Consider the following 19,694-nt stretch of genomic DNA (forward strand, 5'->3'; position numbering starts at 1 on the left):
CCCATATTATCAACAAAACCTCCTTTCCATTTTCTTTACTGTAAACACTATAATCAGCTGGATTTTGGAGGCACTCATTTTCAATAAGGAAATTGTGCAGCATGTTATTCTAATTTTGTTCTGACTGTTTGAAGTCATAAAATGACCTATTAAGTTTACACACTCATTTTCCCCTGCTTTTGCTTCTACCTCAAACATTTCGGGATGTTCCATATACGCTGTACAGTCTATAGGTGCATTAGGCCCTTTTCCACCAAAAGTTCAAGAACTTTTGGAATCTCTAGTTCCTGGATCTAAAGGTTCCTGTATAAGTGTGTGGTTTTTCTTTCCACTGCATTTCACAGTTCAGGGTAGTTTTTACAAATGACATATGGAGGAGTGGTTTAGTATATTTCTATACTGATACCATGGAAATAAACAGACATTTTTAGGTCACAGTTAATTTCCTAAAAAGTAAGTAATTGTTCATAAAAAGTCAAGCTTTTTTTTGCAATGTCCAACAGTCACAAAGTCGTCCTCTTAGTAAATGATGACTTCATGAGGGTCAGGCAAATCCCTTTAGTCCATTTCAGCTGTAAATAACAATATATAAATAATAAATGTCAGGGTTTATGTCACGCCGACAACACAAACACATCGGCTTTAGCGTTAGCTTGTTAGCATTAGCATTACGTTCACTCGGGTTGAGGCGAATAACTACACAAATAGTGTGTCACTGACTACTTTTACAACATGTGATAAAGTGAATAGTTAATATTTGATGTCGATCCACTTGTGTGCTGCCTCCTTTATTTCACATTTATCCAACAAAGTCAGAGTGGTAAGCAGTTGAGGTCGCTGCTTTGGGTCCAGCTTCATACTCCTCTGTAAATACAATTAAAAGCTACTTCTCGTTGCTTTGCGTAACGAAATTAAGTTTGTAAAAATAATAAACAACAATATGCATATAGTTTAAAGACTACGGCTACGTAAAAACACTCTAAATTAGTTCCACTGATCAGTGTTCTTCAGCACAAAGATGCCCCACAAAAGTTACTGCATTTCAAAAGCTCCTTCTGTTCTTCTTTCTCTCCGTTGTCAAGTTTGTTGTAATAGAAATACACCAGAAGTGAAAAATAAACAAGTCGCCGCGTATATTCCAATGGTGGTCGTGTGTTTGCAAATAAGTTTTAGGAACGCCCCCAACTGTGTTCTACCAATCAGCGTTCGACAGCACAGCCCACCCCTGAAAAGGTTCCTGGTCGCTTGGAAAAGTCCCACCTAGCTAGGCGGAACTCCAAAAGGTTCCTGAGAAACTAAATCTACCCAGGTAGTTTTGGTGGAAACACAGGGGGAACTTTATTTACCCGGGTGAGAGGGGAAGTTCCTGAAAAAGTTACTGCGTTGGAAAAGGGCCTATTGCTTCTTGTTTTGCTTCGTTTGGTTGAAGTTTTTTTAACTGGCCCAAAAGCTCCAAACCACATTATTATATTATATTGGTGTTAGCAGAAGAGTCACACAGTTTGGATATAGTTTAGTCGCCGATGAAAATAGATTTGCCTGTAAGACGACCCCATCAGTTTAGTCCAAAAGTTTTGGCATTAAATTGTGACACTTTTATATCAGTAATAATGTTGACTTGGCTTTGATCGTCTGCAGAATGAGGCCTTTACATCTGCTTTTACTCTGAAGCCAGTTGTTTCATTGCTACTGCTCTGCAGAAATTAGAGTATGATCCATTCCTTCATGGAACCTATCATTATACGTCTAACGGTTGGATTCATACCCCCAAAACACATTAATTAATACATTTTCATGCTATAAAAGATGTTTCGCCCTTTCTAAAACCATACAGTCGCATCTAGACCATAGTGAAGGAGATGGAGGATCCCATCTATTATCCTGTGAAATGAAGACATGCATGCTCAAGGAAATGTCCCACTCTGTATACAGCAGGTATTTCATTTAACTTATAAATAAATCTCCTGCACGCTGACAAGGACAGCAAAGATTTAAGACAAAAAGGAAATCCGGTGTGTGCGCATCTGCTCAGAAGTTTAACTCAGCGGATGTGTTGCTTTGTTGTCTATCAGGAAAATACGTTCAAAATCCCCATGGGATCATCTAAGATTTATCCAGCCCAGTCGCAGCAGATCAATAATAACTTTATGATGCCGTAAAACATTTGCAGTAGTTTACAATCAGTAGTCCCCAAAGCCTGTCACTGGCCCGCCAAACGTCACCTTAATAAGGAAAATATGCAAAAAAAAATGCTCCTTAATGTAGAAAATACATTGCAAGTGGTTGGATAGGAAAGCTCAATGGGTACTTAAGGGACCAGGGCTCAAATCCCAATCGAGGTGAACAATACCACCTATCCTTATTATTGATTTTGATTAAACTATAAATAGTATTTGTATTATTGTAATTATATTCATATTATTATATTATTTTATAAATACTGGCCCTTACCGTGTCTGCTGAGAAAGATTTTGCAAATTTAATTTAGGACCCCAACCCTAAATAATGCTATTAACAGTAGAAGAGAAAGTCAAACACAAATACAAATACAAAACCCAAAACCAGTGAAGTTGGCACGTTGTGTAAATCGTAAATAAAAACGGAATACAATAATTTGCAAATCCTTTTCAACCTATATTCAATTGAATACACTGCAAAGACAAGATACTTAACGTTCGAACTGGAAAACATTGTTATTTTTTGCAAACATTAGCTCATTTGGAATTTGATGACTGCAACATGTTTCAAAAAAGCTGGCACAAGTGGCAAAAAAGGAATGCTCATCAAAAACTTATTTGGAACATCCCACAGCTGAATAAGCTAATTGGGAACAGGTGGGTGCCATGATTGGGTATAAAGGGCAGATTCCATGAAATGGTCAGTCATTCAAAAACAAGGATGGGGTGAGGGTCACCACTTTGTGAACAAATGCATGAGCAAATTGTCCAACAGTTTAAGAACAACATTTCTCAACGAAATATTGCAAGGAATTTAGGGATTTCACTATCTACGGTCCGTAATATCATCAAAAGGTTCAGAGAATCTGGAGAAATCACTGCAAGGCCGAAAACCAACACTAAATGCCTGTGACCTTCGATCCCTCAGGTGGTACTGCATCAAAAACCGACATCAGTGTGTAAAGGATATCGCCACATGGGCTCAGGAACACTTCAGAAAACCACTGTCAGTAACTACAGTTTGTCGCTACATCTGTAAGTGCAAGTTTAACTCTACTATGCAAAGCGAAAGTCATTTATCAACAACACCCAGAAACGCCGCCGGCTTCGCAGGGCTCGAGCTCTTCTAAGATGGACTGATGCAAACTGTAAAGGTGTTCTGTGGCCTGACGAGTCCACATTTCAAATTGTTTTTGGAAACTGTGGACGTCGTGTTCTCCGTAACAAAGAGGAAAAGAACCATCCGGACTGTTATAGGCGCAAAGTTCAAAAGCCAGCATCTGTGGTGGTATGGGGGTGTATTAGTGCCCAAGGCATGGGTAACTTACACAACGGTGAAGGCACCAATAATGCTGAAAGGTACATACAGGTTTTGGAGCAACATACGCCCCTGCTTATATCAGTAAGACAATGCCAAGCCACGTGTTACAACAGCATGGCTTCATAGTAAAAGAGTGCGGGTGCTAGACTGGTCTGCCTGCAGTCCAGACCTGTCTCCCATTGAAAATGTGTTGCGCAATATGAAGCCTAAAAAACCACAACAGAGACCTCGGACTGTTGAACAACTTAAGCTGTACATCAAGCAAGAATTGGAAAGATTTCTACCTGAAAAGCTTCAAAAACTGGTCTCCTCATGGTATATATGCCCCTGTGCCAACTTGTTTGCAATGTGTTGCTGCCATTAAATTCTAAGTTAATGATTATTTGCAAAAAAAAAAAACTTTCTCAGTTCGAACATTAAATATATTGTCTTTGCAGTCTATTCAATTGAATATAAGTTGAAAAGGATTTGCAAATCATTGTATTCTGTTTTTATTTACAAATTACACAACGTGCCAACTTCACTGGTTTTTGGTTTTGTACAAGCTTGCTTGAATGTCCAGGGTGAGTGGAGTGTGTGGATGTTGGAACGGTTCAAATCTGATGAGAAATGTGGGATATGCAGTTGATTGTATATTACCCATTCATTGTCAAAGGGGAGAAAATTACTAGAAATTCCGGGAAAACCGGGAATTTTGGGAAAGGGAAAACATGTTTTGCGTTCGACATCTGTGAAGAGCAGTGTGGGTGGATGGATGGTTGAAAGGTTGGAATCGGGTAAAGAATTGTGCAAAATGTTGATAATTTGGGCCAATTCATTTGAATTTGGACATATTTAAATGAATTCATTTAAGTTAAAGTTAAAGTACCAATGATTGTCACACACACACTAGGTGTGGTGAAATTTGTCCTCTGCATTTGACCCATCCCCTTGATTACCCCCTGGGAGGTGAGGAGAGCAGTGGGCAGCAGCATAGCCGCGCCCGGGAATCATTTTTGGTGATTTAACCCCCAATTCCAACCCTTGATGCTGAGTGCCAAGCAGGGAGGTAATGGGTCCCATTTTTATAGTCTTTGGTATGACCCGGCCAGGATTTGAACTCACAACCTACCGATCTCAGGGCGGACACTCTAACCACTAGGCCACTTTGAATGGGAATTTCCTAGAAATTTGGGAATTTCGGGAAAACGGGAATGTTTAAAAATATGGCCAATTGTCCGAGATTATATGAATGGGTTGTTGTTGGAATTTTTGGAAACGGTTGAAAAATGTTGCTGTAATAACAGTTTGAATTTTAATTGGTATTTGGGAATTCCTGGATTTTTTAAACCGGGAATTTTTATTAAAAAATAAATAAATAAAAAAAGATAACTTTTGTTGTCCCAATTAAGAAGAATGTTTTGAAGGTGGAATTGTCAAAAACAGTTGAAAAATGTGGACTGTGAAAAGTTTTCAGTAACAAGTGAAAATAGGGCTTTGGAAAACAGGGAATTCCTGGAATTTTTTTCAACTTTGAAAAATGGCCCATTCATTTTCAATGGGAAAATGAACCGGATAACCGTGAATTCTGGGTAATCTAGGATATTTTAAAAATATTTTTTTAGGAATCTCACGATTTTTGATACTTGAACAGGTCCGATCGGATAAAAACTGGACTCACTGGTGATGGTGGAAGAGAAGAGGACTGTGGAAAAACTAGTGAGCATCATGGATGATGCCAGTCACCCTCTGCATACCGTTGTCAGTAGCCAGAGGAGCCTGTTCAGTGCTAGACTGCTTCATCCCAAGTGCAGGACCAATAGACTAAAAAACTCCTTTGTCCCACACGCCATTAGACTGTACAACTCCTCTCTGGGAGGGAGGGGGGGGGGGGGGGTATTAGAATGACGGGGGATGCAAAACAATAACAGTGTAATACGTTTTCATAACATGGTCACTAATGCCTAGTTTCTCTTGTTATATTCTTATTTTACTGTTATATTTATATTCTCATTGATGCTTTTTGTTTTTATTCTATTGTAATATTTTTCTATTTTGTTTCCATTTATACCCCCATTATTTACTTTTTTAAATTCGATCTCAATTCTGTACACTGCTGCTGGAATTTTAATTTTCCTGAGGGAACTCTCCTGAAGGAATCAATAAAGTACTATCTATCTAAACTGTGGGCTGTGGAGCGCACCAAACTTTTGCGGCAGAATACAAATAAATAGGTTGTTTTTTGGTGTAGAATCTTGTATGTCACGGAAAGTTGTAGATGTTTTTTTATGTTTTAGCTGTGCATGTGCTAACATTAAAACTGTTATAATGTCATAAGTGCATCTTTTGTAGTACACGCTGTAGTAGTGTCACTCACATGCACACACTTACACACAGCAATTACGATCAAAGTGCAAGTACCTTAAAAAAAAACTACTAAATAAATCAGACGTTACTCACCAGTTACTCAGTACTAGTTTTTTGCGGAATACTTACTCTTACTAAAAGTAATTATTTGGATGAATACTTTGAGTCAAAGTACTTTAATGTAACTGTACTCTTACTTAAGTACAAATTGTGCCTACTCTAGCCACCTGTGTCCCTGCCATAAGGCAATAAACCTCCATGTTTATGTTCCGTCCTGTTCTGGTATGACCCTCGCTTAGGCCCACTGGGTCAACCGCTCTGCTGACTTTCGTAGAGCTTCAGCACTTAAGTGGCACAAGCATTTTGCCAGCTGACACATGTACGGGTTTTGCACAAGAAAAACAAGCACCAATGTTAAGATTCTTGTAAACGAACAGTTTACAGTGGCCCTCTGTGGATATTTTCTATAGTGCAGACTATAAAGAGGGCCCTTATGAGCTCAAGCTGACCCCTGCAAGTCTGTAAAAGCAAATACGGGATATTTCAACTCTTACAACTTACATTTATTGCTTTAGGAGCACTAAATAATCAGAATGACAAAGGGTGATAATGTGCTCGGTGTATTTAAAAGTTCATGTATTGTGGCACTTTTGAGCCAGTGAGAGATGATCAGAGTCACTTTAGCTTAGTTACACAAAGATGCCACATGATATTATTTCATACATCTAGATATGACATTGGCATGCAAACGTTAGCATGCTAAACAGTTTGCATACTTACAATTAAGCGCCTACTGTGCTAACTAAATCCATGATTTTTAGGTCAAATCGTACAAAATTAGTTAAAATGATAGCGTAAAATGTTAGCATGCACCAGTTAGATTGAAAGTGAATGATGGAGTATAAAGGGTATTTGCATAGCGTTTACATTGAGCAGTTATAAAACATTGAACTGCCCTGTTACTCCCTGTAGGACCCTAATTAGCTGGACCTTCAGCTGCCTACTCAGGTGCCTGATTTGGGTTTACATTGTACTGCCTTGTTACTGCTTGAAAGGACCCCTTAAATCATGGGTGTCAAACTCTGGCCCGCGGGCCAAAATTGGCCCGTCGTGTAATTTCACTTGGCCCTTGAGGCGATATCAAATTAACACTAGAGCTGGCCCGCCGATTATATACAGCGGCGGTGCCGCGGTAACACCTCATTCACCGCTAATTCACAAACACAACAGAACAAATGCCCAGAACCCTTTGTAGCACTAACTCTTCCGGGACGCTACAAGGTGCGTGTGGGGGTGGGGGTTTGGTGGTAGCGGTGGGGTGTATTTTGTAGCGTCCCGGAAGAGTTAGTGCTGCAAAGGGTTCTAGATATTTGTTCTGTTGTGTTTATGTTGTGTTACGGTGCGGATGTTCTCCCGAAATGTGTTTGTCATTCTTGTTTGGTGTGGATTCACAGTGTGGCGTATATTTCTAACAGTGTTAAAGTTATTTATACGGCTACCCTCAGTGTAACCTGTATCGCTGTTAAACAAGTATGCGTTGCATTCACGTGGGTGTGCGTACGGAAGCCGCACATATCTTGTGACTGGGCCGGCACGTTATTAGAATGGATGAAAAGCAGACGTGACGACTGCTCGTAGAGGACGTTAAAGGCAGTGCCTTTAAGGCACGCCCCCAAGACTGTGGTCTGGGAGGACTACGAGATATAATGACTGATGAACACCTTCGTTCGATAATAAAGGTTGCCTCAGCTCAAAGCCTGAGCCCCGACATTAATGAACTAGCATCCAAGAAAAGATGCCAGGTATCTGGCTTGGGCACATCGGATTAGATCAGTGTGTTGCAAACTGAGCAGTTTAAAGTCCTGAATGGTTGGTTTATTCATTGTTATTTTATTTTCAAAGTTATTAGCCTGTGGAAAAAGTTAATGTTGATATTTACCTCAAAAGGCTGCAAATAGAAAAGAGGCATTACATTTTTATTTAAATTGTATTTCATATGCCATTGATATTTTTAAATTATTATTATTATTATTATTATTTGAAACTCGATTTTGCATGTCACTATAAAGTTATATAAGCCTTGCTTGTTCAATATTCAATGCAAAACTTGTTTGGGTCCCTATTAAAAGGTTACTTTGCTAAACCTTGGCGGCTTTGTTCAGTTTAAAATGTTGGCCCACTCTATATTTGAGTTTGACACCCTTGCCTTAAATCAATACTTTTCAAATAGAAGGACTGATGGAGTGCGCGTAACCTCGGGGAATATGCTATCTTTTGCCATTCTAGAATAAGACAAAGTGTATGTAGCGCTTGGCTTCACTGTGACTCCCGTGGGAGACGAGGAAGGACCGTTGTGTTGTTTTCTTTGATGTTGATAAGGATACAATGTTTTGCAAATGTGTACTTATAACAATTTTACAGACAAGTGATAATATTTATAGTCACGGGGGAGAAAGAGTGTGTGTGTGTGTGGGAGGGGAGGGGGCCTAACAGAAAATAATTGAGAAGCACTGCCTTAAATGCTGGAGCCTATCTCAGCTGCATTCCCCAAAAGGGACAAGCGGTAGAAAATGGATGGAGGGATGCCTTGAATGCTGAAGGACCATTAGCTGATTATTAAAGTGCCTCATTCAAAAACACTATATTTAGCTCCTTGAATATCATATTTATCATTTATCATTTATAATGTGGGACGGTGCGGCTCAGACGGTAGAGCGTCATACCAGCAACTTGAGGGTTTCAGGTTCGATTCCATCTTCAGCCATCCTAATCACGGCCGTTGTGTCTTGGGCAATACACTTCACCCACTTTGCTTCCAGTGGCAGCTACACTGGTGTTTGAATGTGCAGGACTCCTTTAAAAAAGAGATTTTTTATCTCAATAGGACCTTTCCTGGGTAAATATAGGTCAAAAAAAATAAAATAATGAAATAAAAAATATTATAAATAATTGGTCAAAATTTGATCAAAGGGGCCAATGGAACCAATCACATCCAAGCATAAAACAATTCTTTACTTAAGAGGGGGTGAGTGTAACAACCTAAGCCAGAGGTCAGCAACCCGCGGCTCTTTAGTGCCGCCCTAGTGGCTCACTGGAGCATTTTTTAAAAAGTATTGAAAATGGAAAAAGGTGGAGGGAATTTTTGTTTTTTTGTTTTATTATGTTTTTAGTTTTAGGACAAACATGACACAAACATTCCCAATTGTTAGAAAGACCACTGTTTAATATGTTAAAAGAAGACAGCCTGCCATTTCCTTTAACTTGGACACACACATATATACTTTTGGCCATTAAAAGCCAGTAATTTCCAGGAGTTACCTCACCTTCTGAGTAGCCTCTGTTTTACTAATGGTTTCTAAAGTTGTAAAAATGTGTAAAATAAATATTACATTTCAACATTTCTGTCAACTAAGATTTGCTTCAGCCTGCGACACATAGTAATTTTGATAGTAGGCTATTATAGCTAATATAGACACTTACATCATGTGTTGCCTTCATTTTAATACTTATATAAGACTTTTAAAGTCATTTTGATAGTAGACCTAATATAACTAATCTTACATCATGTGTTGCTTTCATTATAAGGCTTATATAATACTTTTAAAGTAATTTTGATAGTAGGCTAATTTAACTAATATAGACACTTACATCATGTGTTGCCTTCATTATAAGACATATATACGGCTTTTAATTTTTTCCGGCTCCAGACCGATTAGTTTTTTGTATTTTTGGTCCAATATGGCTCTTTCAACATTTTGGGTTGCCAACTCCTGACCTAAGCATAAGCCAATTTTTCCCTTTGGGGCAACCGAGAGTGAGTTATTTGAACAGCAGAAAATGTAGGCATTTTTGGGAAAATGTCGATATATATCCCACATGTTATGATCAACATGAATATCAATCAATCAATCAATGTTTATTTATATAGCCCTAAATCACAAGTGTCTCAAAGGGCTGTACAAGCCACAACGACATCCTCGGTACAGAGCCCACATACGGGCAAGGAAAAACTCACCCCAGTGGGACGTCGGTGAATGACTATGAGAAACCTTGGAGAGGACCGCATATGTGGGTAACCCCCCCCCCCCCCCCCCCCCCCCTCTAGGGGAGACCGAAAGCAATGGATGTCGAGTGGGTCTGACATAACATTGTGAAAGTCCAGTCCACAGTGGATCCAACACATCAGCGGGAGTCCAGTCCACAGCGGGGCCAACAGGAAACCATCCCGAGCGGAGACGGGTCAGCAGCGCAGAGATGTCCCCAACCGATGCACAGGCTAGTGGTCCACCCGGGGTCCCGACTCTGGACAGCCAGCACTTCATCCATGGCCACCGGACCTATGCAACTCCCCCTCGCAAGGGACAGGGGAGAAGAGGAGAGAAGAAAAGAAACGGCAGATCAACTGGTATAAAAAAAGGGGGGTCTATTTAAAGGCTAGATTATACAAATGAGTTTTAAGATGGGACTTAAATGCTTCTACTGAGGTAGCATCTCTAACTGTTACCGGGAGGGCATTCCAGAGTACTGGAGCCCGAATAGAAAACGCTCTATAGCCCGCAGACTTTTTTTTGGCTCTGGGAATCACTAATAAGCCGGAGTTCTTTGAACGCAGATTTCTTGTAGGGACATATGGTACAATACAATCGGCGAGATAGGCTGGAGCTAAACCGTGTAGTATTTTATACGTAAGTAGTAAAACCTTAAAGTCGCATCTTAAGTGCACAGGAAGCCAGTGCAGGTGAGCCAGTATAGGCGTAATATGATCAAACTTTCTTGTTTTTGTCAAAAGCCTTGCAGCCGCATTTTGTACCAACTGTAATCTTTTAATGCTAGACATAGGGAGACCCGAAAATAATACGTTACAGTAATCGAGACGAGACGTAACGAACGCATGAATAATGATCTCAGTGTCGCTAGTGGACAAGATGGAACGAATTTTAGCGATATTACGGAGATGAAAGAAGGCCGTTTTAGTAACACTCTTAATGTGTGACTCAAACGAGAGAGTTGGGTCGAAGATAATACCCAGATTCTTTACCGAGTCGCCTTGTGTAATTGTTTGGTTGTCAAATGTTAAGGTGGTAATATTAAATAGATGTTGGTGTCTAGCAGGACCGATAATCAGCATTTCCGTTTTCTTAGCGTTGAGTTGCAAAAAGTTAGCGGACATCCATTGTTTAATTTCATTAAGACACGCCTCCAGCTGACTACAATCCGGCGTGTTGGTCAGCTTTAGGGGCATGTAGAGTTGAGTGTCATCAGCATAACAGTGAAAGCTAACACCGTACTTGCGTATGATGTCACCCAGCGGCAGCATGTAAATACTAAAGAGTGCAGGGCCAAGAACCGAACCCTGGGGAACTCCGCACGTTACCTTGACATAGTCCGAGGTCACATTGTTATGGGAGACGCACTGCATCCTGTCAGTAAGATAAGAGTTAAACCAAGACAAGGCTAAGTCTGACATACCAATACGTGTTTGGATACGCTCTAATAAAATATTATGATCGACGGTATCGAAAGCGGCGCTAAGATCAAGAAGCAGCAACATAGATGACGCATCAGAATCCATCGTTAGCAATAGATCATTAGTCATTTTTGCGAGGGCTGTCTCCGTAGAGTGATTTGCCCTGAAACCGGATTGAAAAGGTTCACAAAGATTGTTAGTCACTAAGTGTTCATTTAGCTGCTGTGCAACAATTTTTTCGAGAATTTTGGAAATAAACGGAAGGTGGGAGACCGGTCGGTAGTTTACCATGAGGTCAGGATCGAGGTTAGGTCTTTTGAGCAGAGGATGAATAACCGTTTTTTTGAATGCTAGGGGAACAGTGCCGGAGGAAAGTGATACGTTTATAATATTTAACACTGATGGACCTAATAATACAAACAGTTCCTTGATAAGTTTCCCAGGAAGTGGGTCAAGTAAACATGTTGTTTGTTTTATCCCACTTACACGCTGTAATAATTCCTCTAATGTTATTTCATCAAAAATAGAGAGACTATTTTGGAGGGCAGTGTCCGTCGTATATACAGTCGTATTTGTGTTAAGAGAACCCAGTTGTAGCTGAGATGCATTGTCTTTAATCTCCTTTCTAATGAGTTCAATTTTCTTATTAAAGAAATTCATAAAATCATCTGCCGAGTGGGTGGAGCTACTGGGAGGAGTCCCTTGTTGGGTTAGCGATGCTACTGTACTAAACAGAAATTTAGGATCGTTTTTGTTGAGGCGGATGAGATTTGAGTAGTATTTAGCTTTAGCTAAGGTAAGCATGCGTTTATAAGTTATTAAACTATCACTCCATGCTTGATGGAAAACCTCAAGTTTAGTCGCGCGCCATTTGCGTTCCAGTTTTCTACATGATAATTTATGAGCTCTAATTTCTTCTGTAAACCATGGGGATGCGCCTTTTAGGGGCCCTTTTTTGCTTTAGCGGTGCTATACTATCAATAATTTCGCGCAAGGCATCGTCAAAGTTGTTAGTGAGGTTATCAATAGAGCCGACATAATTTGGGAATGGTGCCATTACCAAAGGCAGTAGGTCAGCAAGAGTCATCGTTGTGGCAGCATTAAGTTGCGGCCGCTATAGCAGTTATTATTATTATTAGCTTGTTGACAATGAGTCAAAACTTCAAATTTTATAAGGTAATGATCGGACATTACTTTAGTATATGGAAGTATCATAACTTTGGAGGTGGTGACACCCCTGACAAGCACTAGATCTATTGTATTACCGTTGCGATGCATGGGTTCATGTATTATTTGTGTAAGACCACAGCTATCAATTATGGTTTGGAGCGCCACGCACTGAGGGTCCGATGGGGTATTCATATGGATATTAAAGTCCCCCATTATGATTATATTGTCGGCGTGCGTCACTAGATCAGCAACGAACTCTGAGAATTCACTGATAAAGTCCGAATAGAGCCCAGGGGGGCGGTAGATAACAGCCAGGTCGAGAGGTAGCGGTGTGACAGACCTCATAGTAAGCACCTCAAACGATTTATATTTATTATTTAGGTTAGGGGTAAGGTTTAAATTTTCATTGTATATTAGTGCGACACCCCCTCCCCTTTTAAGAGGACGGGCAACATGCGCATTCGTATAGTTAGGAGGAGATGCCTCATTGAGCGCAAAAAATGTGTCTGGTTTGAGCCAGGTTTCGCTAAGACCAATGACGTTAAGATTGTTGTCTCTAATGACCTCATTAACTAATAACGCCTTGGGAGACAATGATCTTATGTTTAAAAAGCCCATATTATAGGTATTGGGCTGTTTTGACGAGTTTTTGTTAAGATCATCCGTAGTGGCAATATTAACAATGTTGCGTTTATTATGCGTAGTGCACTTTAAATAGTTTCGACCATATCTAGGAATTGATATGACGGGAATTTTCCGATTGTTTGCTTGGTGCTGCAATAGACTGGACATATCATAATTTGCCACCTCAGTAGAATGCATGTCCACCTCTGACACAGACACAACAGAAAAAACATTATGTGAATTGTGTATTATTCTAAGAGAATTGCTATGCGTACATGGATTATCCAGCCTGGCGCTGGCTAGTTCTAGCTTAACTGACTCCTCACCCGGACTAACAGACATTGTAATTGCCTGTGACCGGGCTTGCTCTAGTGTAGTCAGTCAAGTGAGACTTAAATAGTAGTCTATGTTTCTAGACAGGATGATGGCGCCTTCCTGGTTAGGGTGAAGGCCGTCTCTCATCAGCAAGCCTGGTTTGCCCCAGAAAGAGGGCCAGTTATCAATGAACGTTAGTCCCTGTTGCCTACAGAGGCTAGCCAGCCACTTGTTAAGCGAGACTAATCTGCTATATCTCTCATCATTGCCTCTCGCAGGCAGGGCGCCAGAGACAATTACTCGATGCCTGGACATCTTTCTGGCGAGATCACAAGTCCTGGCTATGTTTCTCTTTGTAATCTCTGACTGTCTCATTCTAGTGTCATTGGAGCCAACGTGTACAACTATATTTGCATAATTAGTGGTGCGATTAGCCTGTCGTACGTGTTTACTAGGCCTGTTGCGAGTTAGCTCCCTAAGATTAGCTTCAATGTCAGGTGCTCTGGCCCCGGGGATACACTTTACTGTGGCTGGTTTGCTAAGCTTTATGTTTCGGGTGATGGAGTCCCCTATGACTAAGGTGTGGTGCCCGGTAGACTGGGGTGTAGGACTAGCTAAAGAGCTAAATCTATTATGCGTCTCAACCGGTACACCGTAGCTTGTAGGCCGCTTAGGACTGCTACAAGCTGGGCTAGTTAGCTTGCTACAGCTAACGCTAGCAGATGTGTCCGCAACATCTAAAGTTACGACATTACTCTGCTCTAACTTGCGGACACGGCCCTCTAGCAGAGCCAACCTCTCCGTGAGTATGGTGCAAGACGCGCAGGAAGCCATTACTCACAGTGTTTTCTGTCACCGAGTGAAGTTCCTGCTGTCCTCAGGGAAGTGGTCGCGGTCTGCGGGAGTAGCTTCCTACTTACCTTCTGACCGGCGCTGCCTTTCTCCGCGCTAGCATAGCAGCTAGCTAGCTGAGGAAAGGGTGGTGGGACAGAGATCGGGTGATTTGCAAGTTAAATAGTACCACTAAATATGTTTGAGAAGTGATAAAGAAAGCTGTAGAACAATTAAAAGCACACAGATAGAGCGATACTTAGCCTTTTTCGCAACAGCGAACAGACGGCGAGCAGTCAGAATAGGTTAGGAAATGTGCGAGGAGAAGCCTGTCAAACAGAGGTTGGGATAAAAATTTGATTACTATTCACACCACTAACTACTGTGTATCAGAAGAATAATAACACAACATGTACTGTAACAAGTAAGTAAATACACATACAGACACATATGGTAATTACAACTACTAACTCAAACCCTGTAACTTTAACAACTATTTACAACGCAAGTGCTGCAAGGCATGATGGGAAACCGTAAACACCCCAGTGGCGTGACAGCATATTTTTGCCATTGTTGTTATTGTGAAATGAGTTTCTGTATTTGTTGTCATTATTCCACATATTTCACTTTAACGACTCTTCAAAGTGCGGAAAAGCTGACGCTTAGACAAGACACAAATCATCAGTCGAGTACACAACTGCAACCCCCTCCTCCTCTGCTGCATCCGCCATGACCGGCTCACCGGCATGTGAGCCTTGAGGTCGGAAGTGGAAAAAAACATCTTTAAATCAAAGAACCGCAAATCACTGTCGGTCAAGCTCGCTCCTAGCCATCGCTGGCGTGCATGTGCAGACACACATGTATACACGCCACAGAACCAGCCCTCTGGTTTTCCTTTTCATCAATGTATGGATCAAGATAGGAAAAGAGAGACTAGAAGAAATATTTGAGGGAGTGAGGCCACCCAATTAAGCAATTACAAGCTTTGGGGCCCAAACTTTCCATGACTCCATCAAGTGTTCACCATGGAGGTGGCTCCGCAGCGTCTCCTGGAAAGGGGCCCGAGACAGGAAGATGGTGGTTTCTGATACGAATAAATCGCCATCCCCCATCTCCACATCTTCCACCGTACAATAGGCAAGTCTAGCCTGGATGAATGTGCCAATAATACGCATGAAAGAAAAAAAATGATGAATCAGATGTTTTACTCCCCTGCACTTAGCGTCACATTTCACCTTGTGGTGACTACTTTCTTTTACTTCCTTATGGTTCAAATTATTTATATCACTGGATCTGCTCTTGTAAGTGGGACAACTAAACGCGAGTAAAACTACTCTGCTTTTTACCCTCTGATGTGCTTTTGCAGCATGAAAGGAAGACAAGAATTGCCCTTATTTTACTGAAATAATAATTGATATTATTAACTATTTTCTAATGCAAATGTTGACATTCATGTGCATAGAGTAGCACTATTATATTTGTAATTGTCAACACATTTAAGTACATTCAAGGCAATAACTCAAATCAATAAATGTATTGTTGGAGTTAATGTTGGGTGTATCGATCCAAATAGCGATAGTGTCAATGCCATCAGTATTGGATCGTTACTAGTTTATTACGATCGATACTTTTTTTGCAGTTTCTTAACATTATGCATCCAGAAAATGACTCGATTTTGCTCAGAGTTTGCATTTCTCCTACCATATTCTCCCCCTCCCTGTGCTTTAGTTTTCCCTATGCTTACTGTGCAATTCCCTGCTGCACTATTTTCTATTTGTTTTTCCTGATAAAGAGTTTTTAATTGCCAGCTGCCTCACTATCGGGGGGTCCAGACAAACAACCTTGTATTAAGACTATAACAATGATTTAGATTTTTTGGACTAGTGACCTTTTTTCCTAATGAATTACCTGTGCAGTAGTAGAACAAAATAATGGAAGTATTTCATTATTTTTATACTGCTCCATTGTTTTATATTGATGTATTTATCAGTACATACGAACACGTGTATGTGCATACAACCTGTGTTTAATCATAATTAATTAGAAGCAAACTTCCAAAATTATTTGACAATTACATTTTTCAGTAAAAAGTATTGGAATTGGCGATACTACAGTACCCATGTATTTACTTGGTATCGGATTGATACCAAAATTCTCACTATAGCCCACACTTAGGAGTATACATAACTACAACAGATAAACACCTGTCTACACAGACAAACAAAACTAAAACAATGCTTTTACTTAAAATTAATTAAGTTTAAATTAAAGTACCAATGATTGTCACACACACTCTAGGTGTGGCGAAATTATTCTCTGCATTTGACCCATCACCCTTGATCACCCCCTGGGAGGTGAGGGGAGCAGTGAGCAGCAGCGGTGGCCGCGCCCAATCATGCAATCTTCATGATTTTCATGATGAATGTTATTTATTTATGTTCATTAATTTACATTAAACCAAGCCTATTTTGTTTGTGTATGAAAACAGTGTAAGCAGGTATATACAGACATTACTGACTCCGGCCATCGCCTCTCCTTAAACAGAGTTGGCCTTGTATCGCCAATACCGATACTTTTGACTTGAAATGTCATAATGAATGAATAATTGTGTGGATTTGTCTTCAGTTAGTTGACAATAACTGTTATAACTATTTTATGCAAAGAAAACTGTGATTTGTAACTAAATAGAACATAAAACAATGTACTGTAATAGTATATGAACTAAATAATAATTACATTATTATGTTCTACTCTACTACACACAATTGTTGAAAGAAAAAAAAGCAACAATGTAACATAAATATATAAATATAAAAATTAGGGTTGTCAAATCAACTATTTCGATCATTCACAAAAAATTATCGCATTAACCAAGCAGAATAATCACGTAATTTATTTTGACCACACATACTCCTTTACCTTAACCGTTTATGGTCACCTGAAAGGCGGTGAAGGTTGCTTTAAGGTTAGTTAATTAGTTGATTAAATTATGCAAGCGAATAATTTACTGTGATTAATCATGATTTATCTAAATTCAAAAGTGTATATCATCTGATTCTAGAAATAATTATTTGACATCAATAAATAAAATGTAAACAAAGCTATTTGTAAAAAATAACCACGATAGTCAGTAGAGCAGGGAGTGTGTGTGAGAGAGAGAGAGAGAGAGAGATTGAGAGAAATATGTGCTGTTGGCATCATGGTAGTGTCATCCGATACTAATACCCACCATGGTATCGATACTATCAATATTTAAGTCAATACGCACAGCCTTTGCCCAGACTAGTATTGGAAAGACACTTGACGTAAGGCAACATGGCCACGGATTTCCTGCTAGACTAATATAATGAACTGTTTCCTTCTTCTAAATGTGTGCAGACCATAAGAGTGCAGTCTGTGTTATGTAAGCCTGGACACAACTGCCTCGCTGGGAGTTTACCTGTTCACCACAATGCAGGCTGCAGCCTGTATGTATTGAACTCAACCCTGCTTCATTTCATGCCAGATCCTGTAAAAAGGGAGATCAAGTCTGCTGATGCTCAACTCAGCTTGATGTTTTTTACATATGGAGGCTCCCTCAGTGAGGCCGCAGTGGCTGTAAAATCTATTTAGGTCAAAGCTATAACGCTTCAGACGTTGTTTCTTGTCTCAGCAGTTTGTCTCCAATATGTTTCGGACCTTCGTTAGGGCAGTGTTTTTCAACCTTTTTTGAGCCAAGGCACAATTTTTTCACTGAAAAAATCCGGAAGCAGAAAACTTTAAAAAATTAAATTCCACCAGGTTGTCGTGCCTTATTTAGAGTTTGTTGTTGTTTTCCTGTGTGTAGTGCTTTAGTTCCTGTTTTGCGCTGTTATTTTGGTAGCTTTTCCTGTTTTGTTGGTGTTTTCCTGTAGCAGCTTCACGCCTTCCTTTGAATGCTATTGCCTGACCTGCTTTGTATTAGTAAAATAGACTATTTCAGTTGTGCGTACGCTATCCTTCTTTGTGGGGACATTGTTGATTGTCATGTCATGTACGGACACACTGTAAGTCTTTGTTGTCGTCCAGCATTCTGTTTTTGTTTACTTTGTAGCCAGTTCAGTTTTACTTTCATTTTGCATTGCCATCCCTATGCTTCAGTCGCCTTTTCCAAGCGGGACTTGTCTTTTGTTCATTTTTGGTTGAAGCATTACATACCTTTTAACCTGCACGCCGTCTCCCACTGTGCTCTGCATATTGGGATCACGACAAACCATCCTCGCCGCGTTCAGACTTCTACAAAGCAATGCACTACCTGCTACCACCTACTAATATGGAGTTTTACATGGTTACCCTGTCAAACTTCATACAGTAGGGATGGGCGATACCACACTTTTAGGATTTGATACGATACCGATACTTTTTCTTGCATTTTCATCGATACCGATACCGATACAGATACTTATCTTGTTTTAAATACTCAAGCAATTTTCAACTAACAGTAAATTCCCCTGTGTGGAAATTATTTGAATTTAGGATAATCATTTAAACAAAAATATTCAGTAAACATTACTAAAAAAAACAAAAAAACAATGCCTGTTTTAAGTCAACAATTGGACAACACTGGATATAATTTCCCCCTTCACCTGAAATGTCTGTTATTAGTAGATTGTGATCGGAATATTTATAGACTTTATCACTACACTGTCAAAGGTCGGACGCTAACTGTCTGTAGGCTACCTGGATACTCGTGGCTTTTTTGCAGACTTTCGTGCAGGGTCTTCTGCCGGGCTGCGGGTGGCGGTGCAGGTTCTTTCACAGCAGCGTGAGCCTGTCTTTTTACCAGCTCACTGTGGCTCTCGGGATGTGTGGTCTTCATATGTTTAAATAAATTGCTGGTGTTGCTGCTGTGTGGCACTTGTTTGTCACACAGTTCGCACCGTGCCGTGGCTTTGTCTACTGGTGAAAAATAACACCACACCACGCTTCGTTTCTTGTCTGCCATTATCGCGTCTCTGGCTTTTCCATTCCTCCGGCACCCGCACCCGTGGCCGTGCTGACCTCCTGGCCTGGCTGCATCGCTGTCGGCTGGCTGTGTGTGTGTTGCACGTTGACGACGCTCATTCGCTGTCTCCTGTGACGTGACTGGGCCAGCTCTATACTCTGCCAGGTACAGGGGTGTCCCAGCACATAGTAAGTTAAGTAAGTCATCAAAAACATCTGAAAGTGATGCTTGCACCCCCCACACGCCGTTTTTTGGTTTATATCGATACTTTTTTCAGAAAAGTGATGCCAAGTGAGTATCGATATATCGATACCACAGGATCGATACGCACATCCCTACCATACAGCACAGACACTAGAAAACGGCACATTTGCAGATTATAATTATTGATTTGCAAATTATATTTTTGGACCAATTAGGTGAAGTTGCATAATTTCCCACGGCACACCAGATAATATCTCACGGCACACTTGTGTGCCG

The 19,694-nt window shown here is 40.4% G+C and overlaps 1 protein-coding gene across 2 annotated transcripts; it reads right to left on the minus strand.

Moving 5' to 3' along the window:
* Positions 1–11,378: 11,378 nt before the first annotated feature.
* LOC133645673 (uncharacterized) lies at positions 11,379–19,449 on the minus strand. Of its 2 annotated transcripts, XM_062040525.1 has the most exons (3): positions 18,950–19,449; positions 14,511–14,580; positions 11,379–14,388 (listed from the first exon to the last, which is right to left on the minus strand). In XM_062040525.1, exon 3 carries the CDS (start codon positions 13,445–13,447, stop codon positions 12,395–12,397), a length of 1,053 nt encoding a protein of 350 aa, XP_061896509.1. In that variant the 5' UTR covers positions 13,448–14,388; positions 14,511–14,580; positions 18,950–19,449; the 3' UTR covers positions 11,379–12,394. The 2 variants fall into 2 exon arrangements, with proteins under 2 accessions (XP_061896509.1, XP_061896508.1); XM_062040524.1 differs by having other exon boundaries at positions 11,379–14,580.
* Positions 19,450–19,694: the final 245 nt, after the last annotated feature.

Source organism: Entelurus aequoreus, linkage group LG03 (genome assembly GCF_033978785.1).
Source record: "Entelurus aequoreus isolate RoL-2023_Sb linkage group LG03, RoL_Eaeq_v1.1, whole genome shotgun sequence".
Classification (NCBI taxonomy): Eukaryota; Metazoa; Chordata; class Actinopteri; order Syngnathiformes; family Syngnathidae; genus Entelurus; species Entelurus aequoreus.